Consider the following 20,591-nt stretch of genomic DNA (forward strand, 5'->3'; position numbering starts at 1 on the left):
GAAATACTCGGCGACCAATGTTGTCAAGGAACATCTGTTCCTTTCCAGGAGGAACAGATGAGTGAAGTTTTGACCTCTTTGCCCTTTTTTGTACAGACTCTACAACAACCGAGTGGTGATCACGCTGAGATTTTTGAAAACCTGGGCCTGACTGCACCAAGTAGGTGGTGTCAGCTTTTCTATGTACTGCTTGTCCTGTGAGAATTATTGTTACAACCCCCTGTTCCTTGTGAACCGATATGATATGATTTGTATCATGAATGTCAGTATAGAAAAGAGTTAAATAAAATAAATAAATAAAAAATGCCACACTGGGTCAGACCAAGGGTCCATCAAGCCCAGAATCCTGTTCCAACAGTGGCCAATCCAGGCCATAAGAACCTGGCAAGTACCTAAAAACTAAGTCTATTCCATGTTACCGTTGCTAGTAATAGCAGTGGCTAATTTCTAAGTCAACTTAATTAATACCAGGTAATGGACTTCTCCTCCAAGAACTTATCCAATCCTTTTTTAAACACAGCTATACTAACTGCACTAACCACATCCTCTGGCAACAAATTCCAGAGTTTAATTGTGCGTTGACTGAAAAAGAACTTTCTCCGATTAGTTTTAAATGTGCCACATGCTAACTTCATGGAGTGCCCCCTAGTCTTTCTATTATCTGAAAGTGTAAATAACCGATTCACATCTACCCGTTCTAGACCTCTCATGATTTTAAACACCTCTATCATATCCCCCCTCAGCCGTCTCTTCTCCAAGCTGAAAAGTCCTAACCTCCTAACTCCTCATAGGGGAGCTGTTCCATTCCCCTTATCATTGTGGTAGCCCTTCTCTGTACCTTCTCCATCGCAATTATATCTTTTTTGAGATGCGGCGACCAGAATTGTACACAGTATTCAAGGTGTGGTCTCACCATGGAGCGATACAGAGGCATTATGACATTTTCCGTTATATTCACCATTCCCTTTCTAATAATTCCCAACATTCTGTTTGCTTTTTTGACTGCCGCAGCACACTGAACCGACGATTTCAATGTGTTATCCACTATGATGCCTAGATCTCTTTCTTGGGTTGGAGCACCTAATATGGAACCTAACATTGTGTAACTATAGCATGGGTTATTTTTCCCTATATGCATCATTTTGCACTTATCCACATTAAATTTCATCTGCCATTTTGATGCCCAATTTTTTAGTCTCACAAGGTCTTCCTGCAATTTATCACAATCTGCTTGTGATTTAACTACTCTGAACAATTTTGTATCATCTGCAAATTTGATTACCTCACTCGTCGTATTTCTTTCCAGTTCATTTATAAAATTTATTGAAAAGTAAGGGTCCCAATACAGATCTCTGAGGCACTCCACTGCCCACTCCCTTCCACTGAGAAAATTATCCATTTAATCCTATTCTGTGTTTCCTGTCTTTTAGCCAGTTTGTAATCCACGAAAGGACATCACCACCTATCCCATGACTTTTTACTTTTCCTAGAAGCCTCTCATGAGGAACTTTGTCAAACGCCTTCTAAAAATCCAAGTACACTACATCTACCGGTTCACCTTTATCCACATGTTTATTAACTCCTTCAAAAATGTGAAGCAGATTTGTGAGGCAAGACTTGCCTTGGGTAAAGCCATGCTGACTTTGTTCCATTAAATCATGTCTTTCTATATTGTGATGCAGTACGACCTGGCCCGGGGCAGAAACAGCTGAGACACAGCCGAGCAGAAGCTAGTGGTACCAAACTTAGCCACCGGAGGGCGCTGAGGAAGGTAGCAAAGACTACACTTCCCAGGTTCCCCGAACCAACACCTGACCCCTGGCTGGAGCCTGAGCAGGAACAGGTGGAGGAAATTGGGACTGATCCCTATGACTCAGCAGAATCTATGGAGGCTGAGGAAGAGGGCGTGCCTCCGTGGTGGACCTGGCCACAAAAGCCCGGCTCCTCAGAGTCTCAGGAGGAGGAGATGGAGGTAAGCTGGGGAGAGGAAAGCTCCAGCTGTTCCTCTATGGAGGTGGAGTAACCAGGAGGTTGGGGGATGGTAAATCCTGTATTGCTGTATGGATGTATGAGACAGGCGGGAAGGGAATTGTGTTTTAAATGCTGTTTACCCTGGGGCTTGTAAGGACAAACCTTATTAATATAAGGCTGCAGCCGCTGAGCTACAGCACCACATTAAACTCCTTATTGATTAAGATCCGTTTTCTGTGTACTGCTTGGGAGTGCCAGGACTGGGCCTGGCACTCTGACTAGAAGCTGTGAGGAGTCCATAGCAGCGCTATGCATGAGCTGTGCAAGGGGACAAGACGTGTCATAGGAGCGAAGCCAGAGGCCTGAAGCCCAGCCAAGCCCCACAGCATGCTGAGCGGAGGGACCTGATCGTGACAATATGTTCGGTGATTTTGATGTTTAGAACACTTTCCACTATTTTTCCTGGCACTGAAGTCAGGCTTACTGGTCTATAGTTTCCCGGATCACCCCTGGATCCCTTTTTTCAATATTGGGGTTACATTAGCTATCCTCCAGTCTTCAGGTACAATGGATGATTTTAATGATAGGTTACAAATTTTTACTAATAAGTCTGAAATTTCATTTTTTTAGTTCCTTCAGAACTCTGGGGTGTATACCATTCGGTCCAGGTGATTTACTACTCTTCAGTTTGTCAATCAGGTCTACCACATCTTCTGGGTTCACCGTGATTTGGTTCATTCCATCTGAATCATTACCCATGAAAACCTTCTCCAGTACAGGTACCTCCCCCAACATCCTCTTCAGTAAACACCGAAGCAAGGAAATCATTTAATCTTTCCGCGATGGCCTTATCTTCTCTAAGTGCCCCTTTAACCCCTCGATCATCTAATGGTCCATCTGACTCCCTCACAGGCTTTCTGCTTCGGATATATTTTAAAACGTTTTTACTGTGAGTTTTTGCCTCTATGGCCAACTTCTTTTCATATTCTCTCTTAGCCTGTCTTATCAATGTCTTACATTTAACTTGCCAACGTTTATGCATTATCCTATTTTCTTCTGTTGGATCCTTCTTCCAATTTTTGAATGAAGATCTTTTGGCTAAGATAGCTTCTTTCCCCTCCATTAACCAGCATTTACCATGCTGGTAATCGTTAACCAGCATTAACCAGCATTAACCATGCTGCTAATCGTTTTGCCTTCTTTCCACCTTTCTTAATGTGTGGAATACATCTGGACTGTGCTTCTAGGATGATATTTGTTATGCTCAGGCTTGTGAACCCTTGGGCCGACGTGAGGATGGAATATCTTAGGAAAAAGATCCGTAGGTTCTCCTGTCGGGTGGCGAGGCAGTGACAGAAGACATGACCAGCTGGCCCTTGGCACTGGAGACAGAGGCGACTGTGAAGGCAAATGAAGAGTCGTGACGTCGAGGAAGGAACTGTGTCTTCACCACTGGAAGCCCATGGTCCCCCCAGGAGGAGCCCATAGGGACCCGGACCACTGGGACTTAGGTGGACCTTTGAGAGGTCAAGAAGTAGAGTGTTCGGTGCAAGGGCTGACTGGAGCTTCACCACTGGAAGCCCGCGGTCCCCCCGGGAGGAGCCCATAAGGACCCAGGCCACTGGGACATAGGTGGGCCCTTGGAGACGATGGTCAAGAAGAAGTCCAAGGTCAAGTGCCAGAGGGTTGTTGCTTACCAGTCCGAGGTCACACACCGAGGGATCACCACTTGCCAGTCCGAAGTCACACACCAGAGAATCACCGCTTGCCAGTCCGAAGTCAAACACCAGGAATCACCGCTAGCCGATCCGAAGTCAGGAACCAGGAACACCAAGACAAGACAGGAACAAGGATCCAAAGTAGAAGAACTCACCGAAGCAAACAGACCTGACTAACCCAACAGTTGCCAAGTCGAGGAATGAGCAGAGGAAGCCTCCTTTTATACTTCCTCTGCTCTGGCTCATAGGGAACAGGTGAGTGTAGTTAAAAGGATCAGGTCCCTTTAAATCTGAGGAGGAGGCGCAGCCTCGCGCCTAAAGATGGCAGCGGCCATCTTGGATTCTCTCCTTGGAGAGAAACGCTGCTGGACGCCGTGAGGGAGGAGCAGGGACGGCTCTCCCTCCGGCGAGCATCATAGGGACCCGTGTCGAAGCGACGGGCCAGGATCAGAGGCCTACCCCGAAGCTCCCACAGCGGGTCGCCGTCACGGGCCTGGCAGGGGACCGCGGTCGTGGCCTTCCACGGCCATGGAACACAACAATATTTTTTTAACAATGACCACGCCTCTTGCACACTTTTTGCTTTTGTAGCTGCTCCTTTCAGTTTTTTTCTATTTTTCTCATTTTATCAAAGTTTCCCTTTTTAAAGTTTAGCACGAGAGCCGTGGAATTGCTTACTATCCCCCTTCCTGTCATTAATTCAAATTTGATCATATTATGATCACTGTTGCCAAGCGGCCCCACCACTGTTACCTCTCTCACCAAATCCTGTGCTCCACTTGAGAATTAGATCTAAAATTGCTCCCTCTCTCGTCGGTTCCTGAACCAATTGCTTCATAAAGCTATCATTTATTCCATCCAGGAACTTTATCTCTCTAGCGTGTCCCGATGATACATTTACTCAGTCAATATTGGGGTAATTGAAGTCTCCCATTATTACCGCACTACCAATTTGGTTAGCTTCCCTAATTTCTCTTAGCATTTTACTGTCAGTCTCACCATCTTGACCAGGTGGACGTTAGTATACTCCTATCACTATAGTCTTCCCCGACACACAAGGGCTTTCTACCCATAAATATTCAATTTTGCATTTAGTCTCATGCAGGATGTTTATCCTGTTGGACTCTATGCCATCCCGGACATAAAGCGCCACACCGCCTCCCGGGTACTCCTCTCTGTCATTGCGATATAATTTGTACCCTGGTATAGCACTGTCCCATTGGTTGTCCTCCTTCCACCATGTCTCTGAGATGCTAATTAACTCTATGTCATCATTCACTGCTATACATTCTAATTCTCCCATCTTACTTCTTAGACTTCTGTCATTAGCATAAAAACATTTCAAAGTTTGGGGGTTTTTTTGTATTTTCATTCTGCTTTTTAATTGATAGGGATAAGTTAGAAATTTTTTAGCTCAGGTGAGTTTTTAGTTACAGGCACTTGGACTACTTTTCTTATTATTGGAACCTCACTGTCAGGATGCCCTAATTCTACTACTAGTGAGCCAGATATATCTATGCTCTTAGAATCCTCAGATGATGATATGGTTAGGGCTACTTTGTTAGTATCTTTTTCTCTAGAAAAAGATAAGGATTTTCTTTTTCATAAATATTTTTCCTGTAAAAATATTCAGTTCTGTGGGCAAAAGATGTCAATTTTTCCTGATATATCGGCAGCAACTCAATGTAGAAGGAGAAAATTGTTGATATTAAAACAGAGAGTTCTTTCTGTGAGTGCTACCTTCTTTTTCAAATATCCGTGCAAATGTCTAGTTTTATACCACTGTAATAAATTTGTTTTCTATGATCCAGATCCCCTAGTAAGATTCTTGACTGATAAAGAAACAGGTTGAATATGGTTGTATTTGATAACTGGTGAGGTGTAGCTGAATGTTTAAAACATTTTTGTTAATTTTCTCTCATTCTCTCTTTATTTTGTATATTTTTTTTTTTTGCCTGCTTTAACTTCCTATTAAGGAATGGTTTCCTTTTTCTTTAACAAGGGCTAGAGGATGTAATACTAAAGATGATATTCCTGAGATTCTGTCTTGATTTATAATGTATTGAATATTGTATCATGTCTATTAAAAATCTTTTTCTTGTTAGATTTAATGCCAATAAAGATTAAATTTAAAAAATGCATGTCATAATGTTTAAATAGTAAGATGTAGACAAAAAACTGGACTGAAACCACTAAAAGCCAGACTCATATGCAATGGAATAAATCAAAACCAGAAATATCAACATTTCTCATATAAGCAAGAAATATAAATCAGTCATAACCGTGAGGAAATCATACTAATAAAAAGTATATATCAAAACAAATGTCAAACAGAACACCTAATAATTAAGAACAAGGATTAAGAAAAAAATTTAAACATTTTTCCAAAATCAAATATTTCAAAAGAGCAGAAATATCAAATACCGAATAATTAAAACTAAAAAGAATTTTTAAAAATTCCCTCCCTCTCCATACTTGGAAAATTTTAATTCCAGTCATTCTGAGATTGTAGACATTCTCTTTCACAGGCACACAAACAAACAGGCTCCCAATCTCTCTCACACTTTCACAGGCACGCACAGAAGCAGGCTCCCAGTGTCTCTCTCTCTTTCACAGACACACACACAAGCACACTCCCAAACACTCATTTTTCAGTCCTGCTGGCCTGCATTGAATTAGCCACCCATCACTCGGGCTCTCTTCTTCTCCTCTGGTGGGCGCCACTGCCGCATTTCCCTTCTCCTCCTTCGGCACCACTGGCCTGGGCTTGCTGCATCTTTTTTTTCTTTTTTGGCCCCACCAGCCTGGGTTCCAATGGGCACCGCTGCCGCATCTTTTTTTCTTTTTCGGCCTCAGCAGCCTGAGCTCTGGTGGGCGGCGCTGCTGCATGTCTATTCTTTTTCGTCACCGCCGAATGCTGCTGCTGCATCTCTATGTCTCTGTGGGCTGGCAGGGTTCCTGTCAGTGCCAAAAAATGGGGTCTGTCCTCGCTGATGGGGGTGGGAACCCCCCAGTGCTGATGAATGTGATCTCTCCTGCTAGCGGGAAGTGGGAACCCTATCAACTTTGCTGATTAACAGGGCCTCTCCTTCCCACGCACCGATATTACAACTTCCCTGCTCAAGCATCATCAAGGACAATAACGTGGCCTTTGGATGATGTCGGGCATGCAAAACAGAGCATTGGTGGGCTGCACATATGTCCAAGTAATAGGTGGAAAGGATTAAAAACCTTTAAGGGCTGGATATGGCCCATGACCCCTAGTTTGCCCACCACTGGTTTGGGCTACTTGTCACTGCACTAATCCAATTTGAGCTTTGTGTATTGTGAACACACTTCAGATTGCTTGCTATTGGAAACTCTTTACAAGTAGCACATGACTTAGCACAATGCATGCCTGCAGTTCTTACTTAGAACTGCAGGCATGCATTGTGTGAAACTCCTGACCGAGCGACCAATACCTGACAATTGGGGTGAATCTATTATAGCTATATTGTATCAACTGTGCCCTTTTAAATTGCATGTGTGTACCACTTGTATGCTGCACATAGGGGTTTGTGCTCAACTGGGACATCTTTTCTGATCCCTGATATCAACTAGCATATTTGGCCCTGCTCATCTGGCATGCGTGTGGCAACTCAGATATTAAACATGTGTACATTGGAGAGCTTGGTTAGTGATATAGTCTTCTAGCACTTTGTTTGTATTTCCCATACATATATGATGACCCTTTGTTTTGAAATGTACTACAATACAGAAATGCACTTTCTAGAGTTGAAACATAATCCTACTTTTAACTACATCTCACAGCCCTGTGGTTTTCCTGCATGAGTATTCAGCCTAGGTACCTAGTCTTGTTGTTATGAACTTTGTCTTAAAACTATAATCAAATGTGATCATTGTGGTTACAATGTTGTGGCTCTTCTGTAGATCCTAGCAGCAACTGGCCTACAGCGTCCTCCTTTGCCTACCATTAGAAGCTGGCAAAACCCTCATATCAGCTGCTGCTTCTTCTCTGTCCTTTGGCAACAGGTTCCAAAGTCTTGGACCCTACCTCCACAACACCTGCCAGCAACCCATATGCTGCTGACTCAGAAGCTTTGCTGTCATATGAGAACATATTTCACATTTGAGATCAACATTGTCAGAAGCAAAGGGCCAGTAAAGATAACTGCAAGATATCTGAAAGTCTAGAGAGGAGTAGCTTGTTATTAGTGTAAGCTGTTGATAGCTTGCTTATGATGTGTTTTCCCCTGTCCATAGCTTGACACTTCTGCTTTGCATTTGGAAGGCTCCAAACCTTCTGCTAATAATCTTCATACGGCACAATGTTTATTTGCAATGGCAAAATGGTCTGTCTGACAAAGTGTGTTGCAATGATGAGTGTGTTATGCATTGACCGATGATGTACATGTGTCTGATGTAAAGTAAATACATCCAAATAAAGGAACAACAAATGATGAAATGAAATGATAAAAAAATATTTATAAAAACAATTTAAATAAATATACAAAACATATTAATATTACATGTCAACTCTCCGACAAACCACTCCCAATCTACTCCCCCCTCCCAACATTCCCATAGAACTCCCCAACAAACATTCCCCTACAGCAATCCTCCATTTGTTTCCCCAAAGCCAACATTGCTGTATTAGGGCCGCTGGCCCTAAGACTCCAAGCATTTGCCCATATACTACTCAGTTACTTCCCTGGTAAGGGTGACAGTTGTCCCACTGAGTGCCTGCAACTTCCTCTCCAGGAAGGTGTTGATGCTAGTCAAGGCCTGCAACTCCTGCACCAGTATTTCATTGTCCTGGGACAGGTGGGTGTGCAGTGGCAGGCAGAGGTATGGGTGCACCTATAGCAGGTACGGCTGGAAGGCCCACTGGGGAAGAAGATGGGCATGTAGCAGTGCAGTCCTCCTCTACCTGCTCTTCTTCCTCTTCATTGTCCGCTTCTTCATCACCCTCCATGTCCTCCTCCTCCTGAATGGGAATGTTACTCTCCTCCTCTACCTCTCAAAGTTTTAGCTGAATGAGGGAAACAAAAGACAAAAAGAATGGTGATTACTGGAAGTCAAATATCCTATGACATACATGAAATATAAATCATATAAATAAATAAAGCGATGTGTACACAGCAGAGGTGTATCCTTTGTAAATGCACATAATGAAGCCATATTAAGTAAACCTAGCTCTCCCAAGGTATCCGTAGAAAGCTGGCCAATTAGGGCCTACCATAACCTGGCTTCTAGAAAACCCATGTTCACAGGCAAAGTCCCTGTGCATCTAGGCATGCTTCACAAAGGAGTATCTGCACAGGTTCTCTCTCATGAATATGCTAAATCCCAAATATGTTAAGGTTGTACAGTTGGCCTCTCCTGCTGCATATGTTGTGCAGAGGTAGCACTCATTGATAGAACATTGTATCCATAAAGAATACTCCAAATGTTTCTAATGTGGGATGCAACAGGGAAAAAAATCAAGTGATAATTGTAAATTACAACATTTCATCACACCATCCATAAAGATATTTTATTATTATCTATTATGATTTATTAACCACCTTTTTGAAAGTAAACTTTTGACCAAAACATTGAACATAGGTTTAAAGTACTAGTATATCTTTCATAAATAGTGCACATGGAAATAGACAATAGAAACTAGAACAATTACATTAAGAGATTAAATATACAATTACTGGCAGCCCATATATAACTAGACTATCATAGGAGCTATGCATGGAGTAAATGATATGATATTGATGTGATTCAAAGAAAAACAAAAGCGATAACACATACAGTCAGAGGGTCATGCTGCAGGAGAATAGATAAATTAGTTCTAAGTTACTACTCTCACTTGCTCTAACCATGGAATGCTCGGTTGAAGGGCCAAGATATCTGCTGCTTCCTACAAAAGAATAATACAATACCCAGAGAATATTTAAACAATACCAAGGAATGTGCAAACTTTATTGAATCATATCACAATCCTCACTCTATCTAGACAATAAAAATTCTCTATATCACACATTCACACCATACTAAAAACATTTAAAACATATGTCTGATGAACATAGAGACCCCTAATACACTTCACCATCAATTTTATATCAATACACTGTGAACATGAAATCACATAAATATAACAATAATTTGTTTATTCAATTTTACAAATCTCTCATTATTATTTCCTTAATGCAGTGGATAACCACCACTGCTCACCTCAATTGGGTCATAGTCCACTATCCATTATTTCTCAGATGTTTTTTTTAAACCGTTGGTTATTTCCTTAACACTGTGAACGCCACCTCTTGCTCGCCACAGTGTAATCACAAACAAAAGATCTTTGTTTCTCCTCTCAATCGGAGCTTCTTCAGGGACTCATGCAGAATAAACAATTCATCAATCCGAAATATACTGTTCTTCACAGATTTCTAAAGTACAAAACACCGGTGCTATCCGTTCACATTCTTTGCATCCAGGTTAAACCATAATTTACCGACCTCAATAATTAAGATAAATGCCACAATGCCTTCCATTACACACACTACCAACCCCCAGCTGCAAATAAAGCTAGCCCACTGGGGAGAGGTGACACCATTCCTGAATCCTCTACCACTCCAAACCTGCAAGTGCCACCCAGCTTTCAACCCAAGGATATAGGCTGGTACCCCAGAATAAAAAACACTTACCCGTTAAACTCCCATCTTATTTCACTCCAGGCTCATGTCTTTGCCTTGATGTTGCCCCTCTTGTGTCAAGGAGGGTATAAGAATTCTTCTTTGGCCAGGACAAGCCTTGCCAAACGTAACTTCTTTCCTGTAAAGTTTGGCTGCCTGTCTGTGTCCAAACGCGGGTTAACAGTGTGCTCCGGCGAAGCGCACTGTACTGTATCGGCCTGTAAGTAGTAGAACACAACCTAGACCAGGGGTGAGAAAACAAAGCTGTGTACCCTCTATACCCATGCAATCGGTTTCCATCTGCCCCCCAAGTCTGGTTACATCTCTCATAATTATATCTTGGATTCCTGGTCTGGTAATAAAGTCCCTTTTTAACCAATCAGCTCTTGAGCCAGTTGCCAAGTAATGTGACAACCACACTGCCAGCCAGTGTCAGACACAAACACCCACACACATTCTTTTAGATACCCACTTTGTGCCAGCCCTTGCTGGCAGCCCTCTATCTCTCCCATTCCCAGACCCACTTCAAGAGACTCACTGGTTCCACAGCCTACAGAAGCCCGCCCAGCACCGCACAGGCACTTCCTCTTGGCTCATCCCATCCCTTTTTCTGATTGTAGCTTGCCTCCATTTCTCTGTAAACCTGCCTGCCCCCCCCCCCCCCCCATTGCAGTGTATTCCAATTGGCTGAGTGCTACAGAGTCTGCTGCTTTTATATAGTTCCCCAGGTTCTGCACTGCCTACCTACTCTAAAGAGGAGAAGGGAAAGGGAGACCAGACTAATCTATATTGTTCCTCCAGGGCTTAAAAAGAAAAATGAAACCCTGGATGAGACTAGAGAGAGCCACAGGACTCAAAACAGCACAGCTCCAAAATCCTGCTTTCCCACGCGGAAGGGTATTAGGCATCATAGGTAAAGCTTACAGCCTTGTAGCCCCGGCCCCTTCTTCCCCACACACAATTAACAATAATGCATTTATTACAGGAAATGCCCGTCTCTTCTTAGCCTGACATGGGACCGTGTTTTGAACGAAAGTTCTTCATCAGCGTGCCTTCTTCAGATACAGGTATAGTGGCTCTAAACCAGAAGAGACGGGTGTTTTCTGTACAAACTATTCTGTAGTGGCTCTTCGGTGTTTCTCTGCTGAACAGCCACCAGTCCAACCTCAAAAGCTCTTCATTTCAGAAATGGTTGCATAACTGTAGGTCTTGATTTATGCAGATATTATGGCAATATAATTCTATGATGTTTTAGTTTGTACAAGTGCCTGATAAAATCATTCAGACAGGATCCAGTTTTGTTTTTGTATCTCCCTCAATTTCAGGCAGCTAAACACTAATATGAAATTTAGAAAAAGTTGCTGGTTGTGCAGCTAACACAAAAGCAACTGAAAAATAGCCTAAATAGTTACATTCAGTTTCTATATGCATGTGTGTTCTAGCTCTTACCTCGCCAACAGAGACAAATAACTTTTTTGTAATGTCTTTATCTTCTTCCTCAGAACTTATTATAGAAGTACGAAGAAGGGAAAGCTTTTCCTTTTCAGAAGACCATGGACGATATCTTGGATCAATACGCAATGTTATACCAGAGCTACTCAGTTTCACTTGTGACATCAGTTTAGCAAGCCTGTAATGTTGATAGACCAAAAAAAGTTTACTTTAGCATATATATTCACAAGTTTTCTTTTATGTGTTGTGTTTTCACAACCATGCTCTACACAAAATAACTGGGGACATTTGGAGCCCTTAGAGGCCTCAAAGTTAAATACATTGGTTTTGTTTCTAAAATTTTGTACTTTTAGATATTGTCACTAGCTTTCCAGGACATAATATCACCAAGTCTCATTTAATTAATACAAATGATTTGCCCTCAGTCCTTGAAAAACTGGTGGGGCAGGGTGTTCATTTGTACCCTCCAATTAATTTGTTTCCCAATAAGGAGTTATCTTGAGGTTAATTTCCAGTATTGGGAATCAGATTTATGACTCAGCTATTGTTTTGTGGGTGACCTACAGGTCAGAGTGTGTTCAAAGTTCACCAAACTTCAGTGTTGTTATGCTGTGCTTAGAAGCATAGTGCCTTCTTGCAGCAAACAAAATCTCATCTGAATCCTGTGTCACCTCCCCCCTCAGAAATTTTCATTACCACCTCTCCTTGAGTATTTGAACACGTTTGAAGACATCAATAATAGCTTAATGATTACCTTCCTGATGCCAAGAAGCCAAGTCAGAACCTCTTTGACTTTTCAAAGAAAAGTCATATTTATTGGTTTATTTATAAAATGTATATACTGCATTATCAGTAAAAACGCTGAAAGCAGCTTACAATAGTACACTCAAGAAAAAAACTTAAAAATGCATTCTTTTCTCTTGAAGATGCCATTTGTGGTAATTCAATGAGATTTAGTGGTATTGTGTACTGGGAAGTGGGTAACCAATACCTAAAAGGACAACATTTTAGAAACAAAACCTAACAATTTATTCATCTATTATGTTGCCTGCTCACCTCGCTAGCTCCTCTGTGGGTCACGGGTCGGCCTCCCCAACGGCAGCCGCGAGATCCTCTAGGCCTCGGTGTCCTGAGTGGCGGTCGCCGGGCCTTCCATTGTGCACCAGGCCTCATGCCGGAGTTTGGTGTCTCCAGTGGCTTTGGCCACACCCCTACAAGAGCACGCATGGACCGCCCGGCCTCTTGTAGGGCCAGGGGCGGGTCCTAGCTCCACGGCGCGTCCTGATTGATGGACTGATATAAGGAAGTCCCTGCCTGCACTTCCTTGCCTTGGCAATCGGGTCAGCACTGTAAGTGTACTAGTTTGCCTCAGCGTTCATAGTCTTGTTCCAGCCTTGTTACCGCACCCTACTGTTCCAGCCTTGTTCCAGCATCCTTCTGTTCCAGCGTCCATCTGCGCCAGCATCCTTCTGTTTGTCTCCCCAGGTAGTACCTTCCGACTGCCTCTCTGGTACTGACCTTGGCCTGTTTCTTGACCTTCCTGTCTGCTGCCTGCATCCTGACCTCAGCTTGCCTTGTGACCTCGTCTGACCTCCAGAACCTGATCTCTGCCTTGTTGACCATGTCTCCTGATTCTGGCTCTGTCCCTTGCCTTGTAATCGCCTACACTGTTCTGACCTTCCTTGCTTCTCCAGACCAACAGCGTGAAGTCCGACCGCGCTCCCTTGCTGTTCATGGGCATGCCTCTCTACTACCTCTCCGGGAGACCCTGTGAGGCCCACCTAAGTTCAAGCGGCCCAGGTCCCTACAGGCTCCACCCGGGGGGACCTCAGGCTTCCAGTGGTGAAGCTCATCCTAGCCTCTGTCTCCTCCTGTGCTCCGCCCCCTGGGGGCAGGTGCTTCCTGGTCCCTACCAGGGAGCCGTTCTCCACTGCTCCAGGACAAGTGTCCACCTCCAAGTACAACAGGTTGCCAAGGCCATGGACTCGGCGGAGTCTCCCGCCTCCAGGGCCCTACCGGTTTGGCTGCCAAAGTCCAAGGACATTGCAGGGCTTTGAAATCGCTAGCCTCTTTGGTGGAAAAGCTTCATTCCCAGCTGCGAGATACAGCTCTGGCCTATCGGCCTCTATGCTACCCAAGCATCGTTGACGCTCCCTGCACGTCCACGATACAATGGGGACCCACGCTCCTGTCGTGGCTTCCTCAATCAGTGCTTCATGCAATTTGCACTGCAACCATCCTTGTTCCCAAAGGAAACAACCAAAGTGATCTTCATCCTTTCCAGCCTGGAAGGGAAAGCTCTGACATGGGCCTCTCCCTTATGGGAATGCTCTGATCCAATGCTTTCCAAGCTACCCGAGTTTGTTGCTCTCTTCAAGCAGACCTTCAGAGACCCAGGCTGCCAAGCTGTAGCTAGCCATAATCTACTCCACCTCTGTCAAGGGTCGCGGACGCTCTCTGAGTTTTCGGTGGAGTTCAGGACCCTGGCTACTGAGCTCGAGTGGCAAGACGATTGTCTGCAATCCATCTTCCTAGATGGACTTCCCAGTTCCTCTGACTGTTCCTTCACCAGCCGTGCAATTCATGGCCCACTCCATTCACTAGGTGTGGAATCAAGTCCAAGAACGCCTTACCCAGGCCGCTGAACGCTCCAAGCATACTTCTAATGCCCATAAACGCACCGCTCCACTCTTCGTCTTGGTCAGAAGGTGTGGTGAAGCGCCCGACACATAAGGTTGAGACTTCCTTCTCATCGCCTGGCTCCCAAGTACATTGGCCCATTTCCGGTGCTTCAAAGAGTGGGAGCAGTATCTTATCAGCTCCAGCTACCACATGCCATGGGCATCCATAACACATTTCATGTCTCACTGTTGAAGCATTTGGTCCTCTCCTGGCCCTCTCGTAAAGTTCCTTCACCTCCATGGATCTCTACCGAACCAGACTCATCACTCCAGGTAAGAGAGGTCCTCGACGTCTGTCAGTGTCGAGGTAGATGGGAGTACCTCTTAGCTTGGGAGGGTTATGGGGCCGAGGAGAACTCGTGGGAAACTTCCCCCAACATTCTCGACAAAGAACTCTTTAAAGCCTTCCATAGGACCTATCCTGACAAGCCACAGCTGCGTAGAGGGAGGCCTAGAAGGGGGGGTACTGTTGCAAGCCCCATCCGCTCCCAGCCCGCGCACAGGCCTGCTCACCTAGCTAGCTCCTCCGCAGGTCACGGGTTGGCCTCCCCAGTGGCAGCCGTGAACTCCTCTAGGCCTTGGCGTCCCACGGCAGCGTTCGCCGGGCCTTCAACTGCGCACGAGGCCTCACGGCGGAGTTCGGCGTCTCCAGTGGCATTGGCTATGCTCCTACGCACGCGCACGCGAACCGCCTGGCCTCTTGTATGGCCAGGGGCGGGTCCTAGCTCTGCTGCGTGTCCTGATTGATGGACTGATATAAGGAAGTCCCTGCCTGCACTTCCTTGCCTTGGCAATCGGGTCGGCACTGTAAGTGTACTAGTTTGCCTCAGCGTTCATAGTCTTGTTCCAGTCTTGTTACTGCATCCTACTGTTCCAGCCTTGTTCCAGCATCCTTCTGTTCCAGCGTCTGTCTGTTCGTCTCCCCAGGTAGTACCCTCGGACTGTCTCTCTGGTACTGACCACGGCCTGTTCCTTGACCTTCCTGTCTGCTGCCTGCATCCTGATCTCAGCTTACCTTGTGACCTCGTCTGACCTCCGGAACCTGATCTCTGCCTTGTTGACCATGTCTCCTGATTCTGGCTCTGTCCCTTGCCTTGTCATTGCCTACTGGTCTGGCCTTCCTTGCTTCTCCAGACCAACAGCGTGAAGTCCGACCGCGCTCCCTTGCTGTTCGTGGGCACGCCTCTATACTACCTCTCCGGGAGGCCCACCTAAGTCCAAGCGGCCCAGGTCCCTATGGGCTCCACCTGGGGGGACCTCGGGCTTCCAGTGGTGAAATTCATCCTAGCCTCTGTCTCCTCCTGTGCTCCGCCCCCTGGGGGAAGGTGCTTCCTGGTCCCTACCAGGGAGCCGTTCTCCACTGCTCCAGGACAAGGGTCCACCTCCAAGCGTAATATATTAGGCTTTTGCAGGGTGTGAATGTACCATATGTCTTGCAGTTAGAAGCCTCTAATGAACCAAAATTTTCTAATTTTAAGTAAGTTAATTGAAAAGTGTATTTTTGGACAATTAATAAATGGGCTTACACGATCTGAGTTTTTAGATCATTTTCAGTTGGGGTTCAGATTAGGTTTCAGCCCTGAGATTTCTCTCATTGCCCTGACGGTTAACATGAGACAGGATCTGGATATGAAATATTTCTCCTTTTAATCTTATTAGAGCTCAACATAGCCTTTAGTTCAGTGGAACAGGTTTAAGGGGCCACCCTTGACTCTAGAATGAATTTCAAAAAGTTCATTAACGCTACAACCAAAGAATGTTTCTTTAAGCTTCAGGTCCTGAAGCAGCTAAGACCGCTCTTACACTTCCAGGATTTCTGTTCAGTGCTTCAAGCCATTCTGTTTTCAAAGATCGACTATTGTAACGCTCTACTACTCGGTCTCCCAGCTTCTACTACTAAACCTCTACAGATGCTGCAAAACGCAGCGGCCAGGATCCTTACAAACACACGTCGTAAGGACCACATCACACCAATCCTAAAAATCCTACATTGGCTACCCATCCAATACAGAATACTCTTCAAGGCTCTCACCATCATCCACAAATCCGTCTACCAACAGTCCACACTCCAACTCGCCATCCCTCTCGAACTACATACTTCCGCAAGGCCGACTAGAACTGCCTACAAAGGCTTGCTCAAGGCCCCCCCCAAAAAATCCTCGGTCCACAACTCTATTCACAAGCGAGCACTTTCGACAGCAGGTCCGCTCCATTAGAATTCGCTCCCCTCAGATATACGCCAAGAACAATGCCACCTCTCCTTCAGAAAGAAACTGAAAACCTGGTTGTTCACACAAGCATACCGTTGAAGGAACCTCGATCAACCAACTTTGACTCTCACCCTCGATTTCTTCCCTATTCACAGCCCCCCTCCCCTTTCCAGTCCCTGCCCTGACACCACCCCCCGCCCCCCCCCCCCCCCCCCCCCCGCTCACCTCTCCTTGTCTCCTCCTCCCACAGGATATACCGTGTTTCCCCGAATATAAGACAGCGTCTTACTTTCTTTTTACCCCCAAAAGTCCCACTATGTCTTACTTTCAGGGTATGTCTTATATTGGAAAAAAAACCTGAGTGTTCAAAAAAAAATTATTTTTAAATACCTGTCGGAGGGCCGCGTGGGTCCAGGCGGCTGGCGGCGGGAGCCGGGTGGTCGCATGTTAAATCTAGGCCGCGGGCGGGTGGGCGCTTGTTCCAGGCGGCGGCAGCGGTGGGTGGACGCGCGTTAGTTCGAGACGGCCGGCGGGCGGCGGGTGGTCGCGTGTTAAATCTAGGCCGGGTCGCACAGGCGCGCATTCATTCACTGCCGGTGGGGGCTGCCTCGGCAGCCCCCACCGGCAGTGAATGAATGCGCGCACAGGCCCACAGCGCCTGTGCGACCCCTGCGATTCGGCGCTGGGGGCTGCCGGTGGGGGCTGCCGGTGGGGGCTGCGGCAGTGAATGAATTCATTCATCCAGGCGGAGGAGCCGGCTGCTTTCGCCGCTGCCGGCTGCTTTCGGCTGCCGCTGCCGGCTGCTTTCGGCGCTCAAGGCAGTCACATGCCGTGACGTAAGCATGTGACTGCCTTGAGCGCCGAAAGCAGCCGGCAGCGGCAGCCGAAAGCAGCCGGCAGCGGCGAAAGCAGCCGGCTCCTCCGCCTGGATGAATGAATTCATTCACTGCCGCAGCCCCCACCGGCAGCCCCCACCGGCAGCCCCCAGCGCCGAATCGCAGGGGTCGCACAGGCGCTGTGGGCCTGTGCGCGCATTCATTCACTGCCGGTGGGGGCTGCCGAGGCAGCCCCCACCGGCAGTGAATGAATGCGCGCCTGTGCGACCCGGCCTAGATTTAACACGCGACCACCCGCCGCCCGCCGGCCGTCTCGAACTAACGCGCGTCCACCCGCCCCCCCCCCCCCCAGCCGCCGCCGCCTGGAACAAGCGCCCACCCGCCCGCGGCCTAGATTTAACACGCGACCACCCGGCTCCCGCCGCCAGCCGCCTGGACCCACGCGGCCCTCCGACAGGTATTTAAAAATAATTTTTTTTTGAAATGACAGGTACGTCTTACTTTCGGGGGATGTGTTACATTAGCCAACCCCCCTAAAATTCCCACTACGTCTTACTATCAGGGGTGTCTTACTATCGGGGAAACACGGTATTATGTTAATAATCGCCTAGGATAAATCTCTATTTAAGTCTCGCTACTCTATGGTTTTTAGTTGATTATTTTTTCACTCTGCATTTGTTATCATTTTAAATCTTTCCTGTCTTCCATCTCCCATGTTTTTCGCTCCCTGTTTTTTGTAACTTTACCTTCTACTTAGCTGTTAATTGGTTTCCCCTGTTATATTATAAACCGGTACGATAAGACCTCGTCTTGAGTATCGGTATAGTAAAAGAATTTAAATAAATAAATAAATAAATAAAGTGTATTTGGAAAATCGTTACCAGAAAGTAAATTAGAGGAATACTTCATAAAAAAATTGAGTGTGTATTCCATCAGCAATCTATTTTATTTCCTTCTCTTTCAATATTTATTTTCATCTAGGACTTTTATTATTAGATTATTTGGTTTCAACTTTCAAATGTATGCTGATGATCTACAGATTTACACTCCATCAAATACTGATCCTTCTAAATCTGTCTCTGGATGAAATGAATCAACTAAAATTAAATGCATTCCAAACAAAGGGGTAGATTTTCAGACGAGCGCGAACAGCCTACTTTTGTTTGCGCTCCAGGCGCAAACAAAAGTACGCTGGATTTTAGTAGATACGCGCGTAGTCGCGCGTATCGGCTAAAATCCTGGATCAGCGCGCGCAAGGCTATCGATTTCGTATAGCCTGCGCGCGCCGAGCCGCACAGCCTACCCCCGTTCCCTCCTAGGCCGCTCCGAAATCGGAACGGCCTAGAAGGGAACTTTCCTTTGCCCTCCCCTCACCTTCCCCTCCCTTCCCCTACCTAACCCACCCCGCCCGGCCCTGTCTAAACCCCCATCCCTGTCTAAACCCCCATCCCGCGAGCGGGACTCCTGCGCGCCGGGCCGCGACCTGGGGGCGGGTACGGAGGGCGCGGCCACGCCCCCGTACCCGCCCCCAAAACGCGGCCGACACGCCCCCGAAACGCCGCGACGACCGGGCCCGCCCCCCGACACGCCCCCCTCCGAGAACCCCGGGACTTACGCGAGTCCCGGGGCTCTGCGCGCGCCGGGAGGCCTATGTAAAATAGGCTTCCCGGCGCGCAGGGCCCTGCTCGCGTAAATCCGCCCGGTTTTGGGCGGATTTACGCGAGCAGGGCTCTGAAAATCCGCCCCAAAGGTCTTATTGGTCAGCAAATCAAATATACCAACTAACCAATTACAAGGAATTATAGATGAATGTGTTCTCTCATTCAGAGAGCAATTTTCAAAACTGTTCAGACTGGTGAAAAGTTCATGGCTCACAGTACTTTCAACAAAATACAATTTTCACTTCCCCGTCACTTCTAATGTCCTGTATTGTCCCTTCTCTATGAGAGACCCTGGATATCACAATCCAGTAGGAGCACTGAGAGGAGAGAATCACGTTTCTGGTATTTGAAAAGAATCAGTTAGTACTGATTGGAGAAATTTTTAAAACTTAAAAGTATTGAAGTGAACTAAACTATTGGGGTATATTATTTAGTGTGTTCATGTGTCTGTATTGAATAGGTAGTCAGTTTGTGTGTTTGTATTTCCCAACCCTCCCAACCCTAGCTCATCTTTTAATTTGTAGGCAGGTGTCACTTTCACACTAAAAATAATTTTTTTTTTTTTTTAAATCTGCATTTTAACTTAAATTCAGAAATTCCCCACAGCTTATCAAGAATTTGATCATCCCTTATAGGTTACACAAGATATATAGTGAATACACTAATACATTTAAAGGCCCCTAATTGTACGCATTCCTACTCCCATAGCAACCTAAACGTAACTAGGAACTGAACACATTTAAGATAAAGGCAGCAGTTCAGCAGCAAGAGGGGGGCCTACCAGTCTTTTGCATTGAGTGTCACATGTATTATTTTTTACCTATCGGTGAGAAATTGTACATGTGCATTCGATGCAAACAGCGCCTGTCTCTCAGAGAACGATTTTGAACTCTGGAGGCTAGAGTGGAAGACCTGGAGAAGCTGAGGCAGAAAGAGAGGTATATAGATGAGACATTCAGGGACATAGTATCCAATTCTCAACTCTAGACTGGCAGCCCTGGTGCTGCCTTGGAGGAGGAAGGTCTCATGATCGGAGAGCATCATCTTGGTGCAGCAGGAAATGATCCTATAGCAAGGACCGGCTCTCCATGTGGTGCATTGTCCTCTCGCACCGACGATGTGACTCCCAGGGCTACTGCCCAGGAGGGAAGGGCTAGATCAACCATCATAGCTGGTGAGTTGATTATTAGGAATGTAGACAGCTGGGTGGCTGGTGGGCGTGAGGATTGCCTGGTAACTTGCCTACCTGGTGCGAAGGTAGCAAACCTCTCACGTCACCTAGATAGGATTTTAAACAGTGCTGGGGAGCAGCCGGCTGTCGTGGTACATGTGGGCACCAACACATTCCAGTGGGAACACTGAGAGGAGAGGATCACCTT

At 46.1% G+C, this 20,591-nt stretch overlaps 1 protein-coding gene across 3 annotated transcripts in view; it reads right to left on the reverse strand.

The window, feature by feature from the left end:
- The window catches only part of RGS22 (regulator of G protein signaling 22), a 915,000-nt gene that overhangs the window by 680,466 nt on the left and 213,943 nt on the right, over positions 1 to 20,591 (reverse strand). For all 3 annotated transcript variants that reach the window (XM_029591789.1, XM_029591788.1, XM_029591791.1), the window contains exon 6: positions 11,822 to 12,002. In XM_029591789.1, the coding sequence (XP_029447649.1) occupies positions 11,822 to 12,002 (181 nt within the window). The remainder of the gene's footprint in view (positions 1 to 11,821; positions 12,003 to 20,591) is intronic.

This window comes from Rhinatrema bivittatum, chromosome 2 (genome assembly GCF_901001135.1).
Source record: "Rhinatrema bivittatum chromosome 2, aRhiBiv1.1, whole genome shotgun sequence".
Lineage (NCBI taxonomy): Eukaryota > Metazoa > Chordata > Amphibia > Gymnophiona > Rhinatrematidae > Rhinatrema > Rhinatrema bivittatum.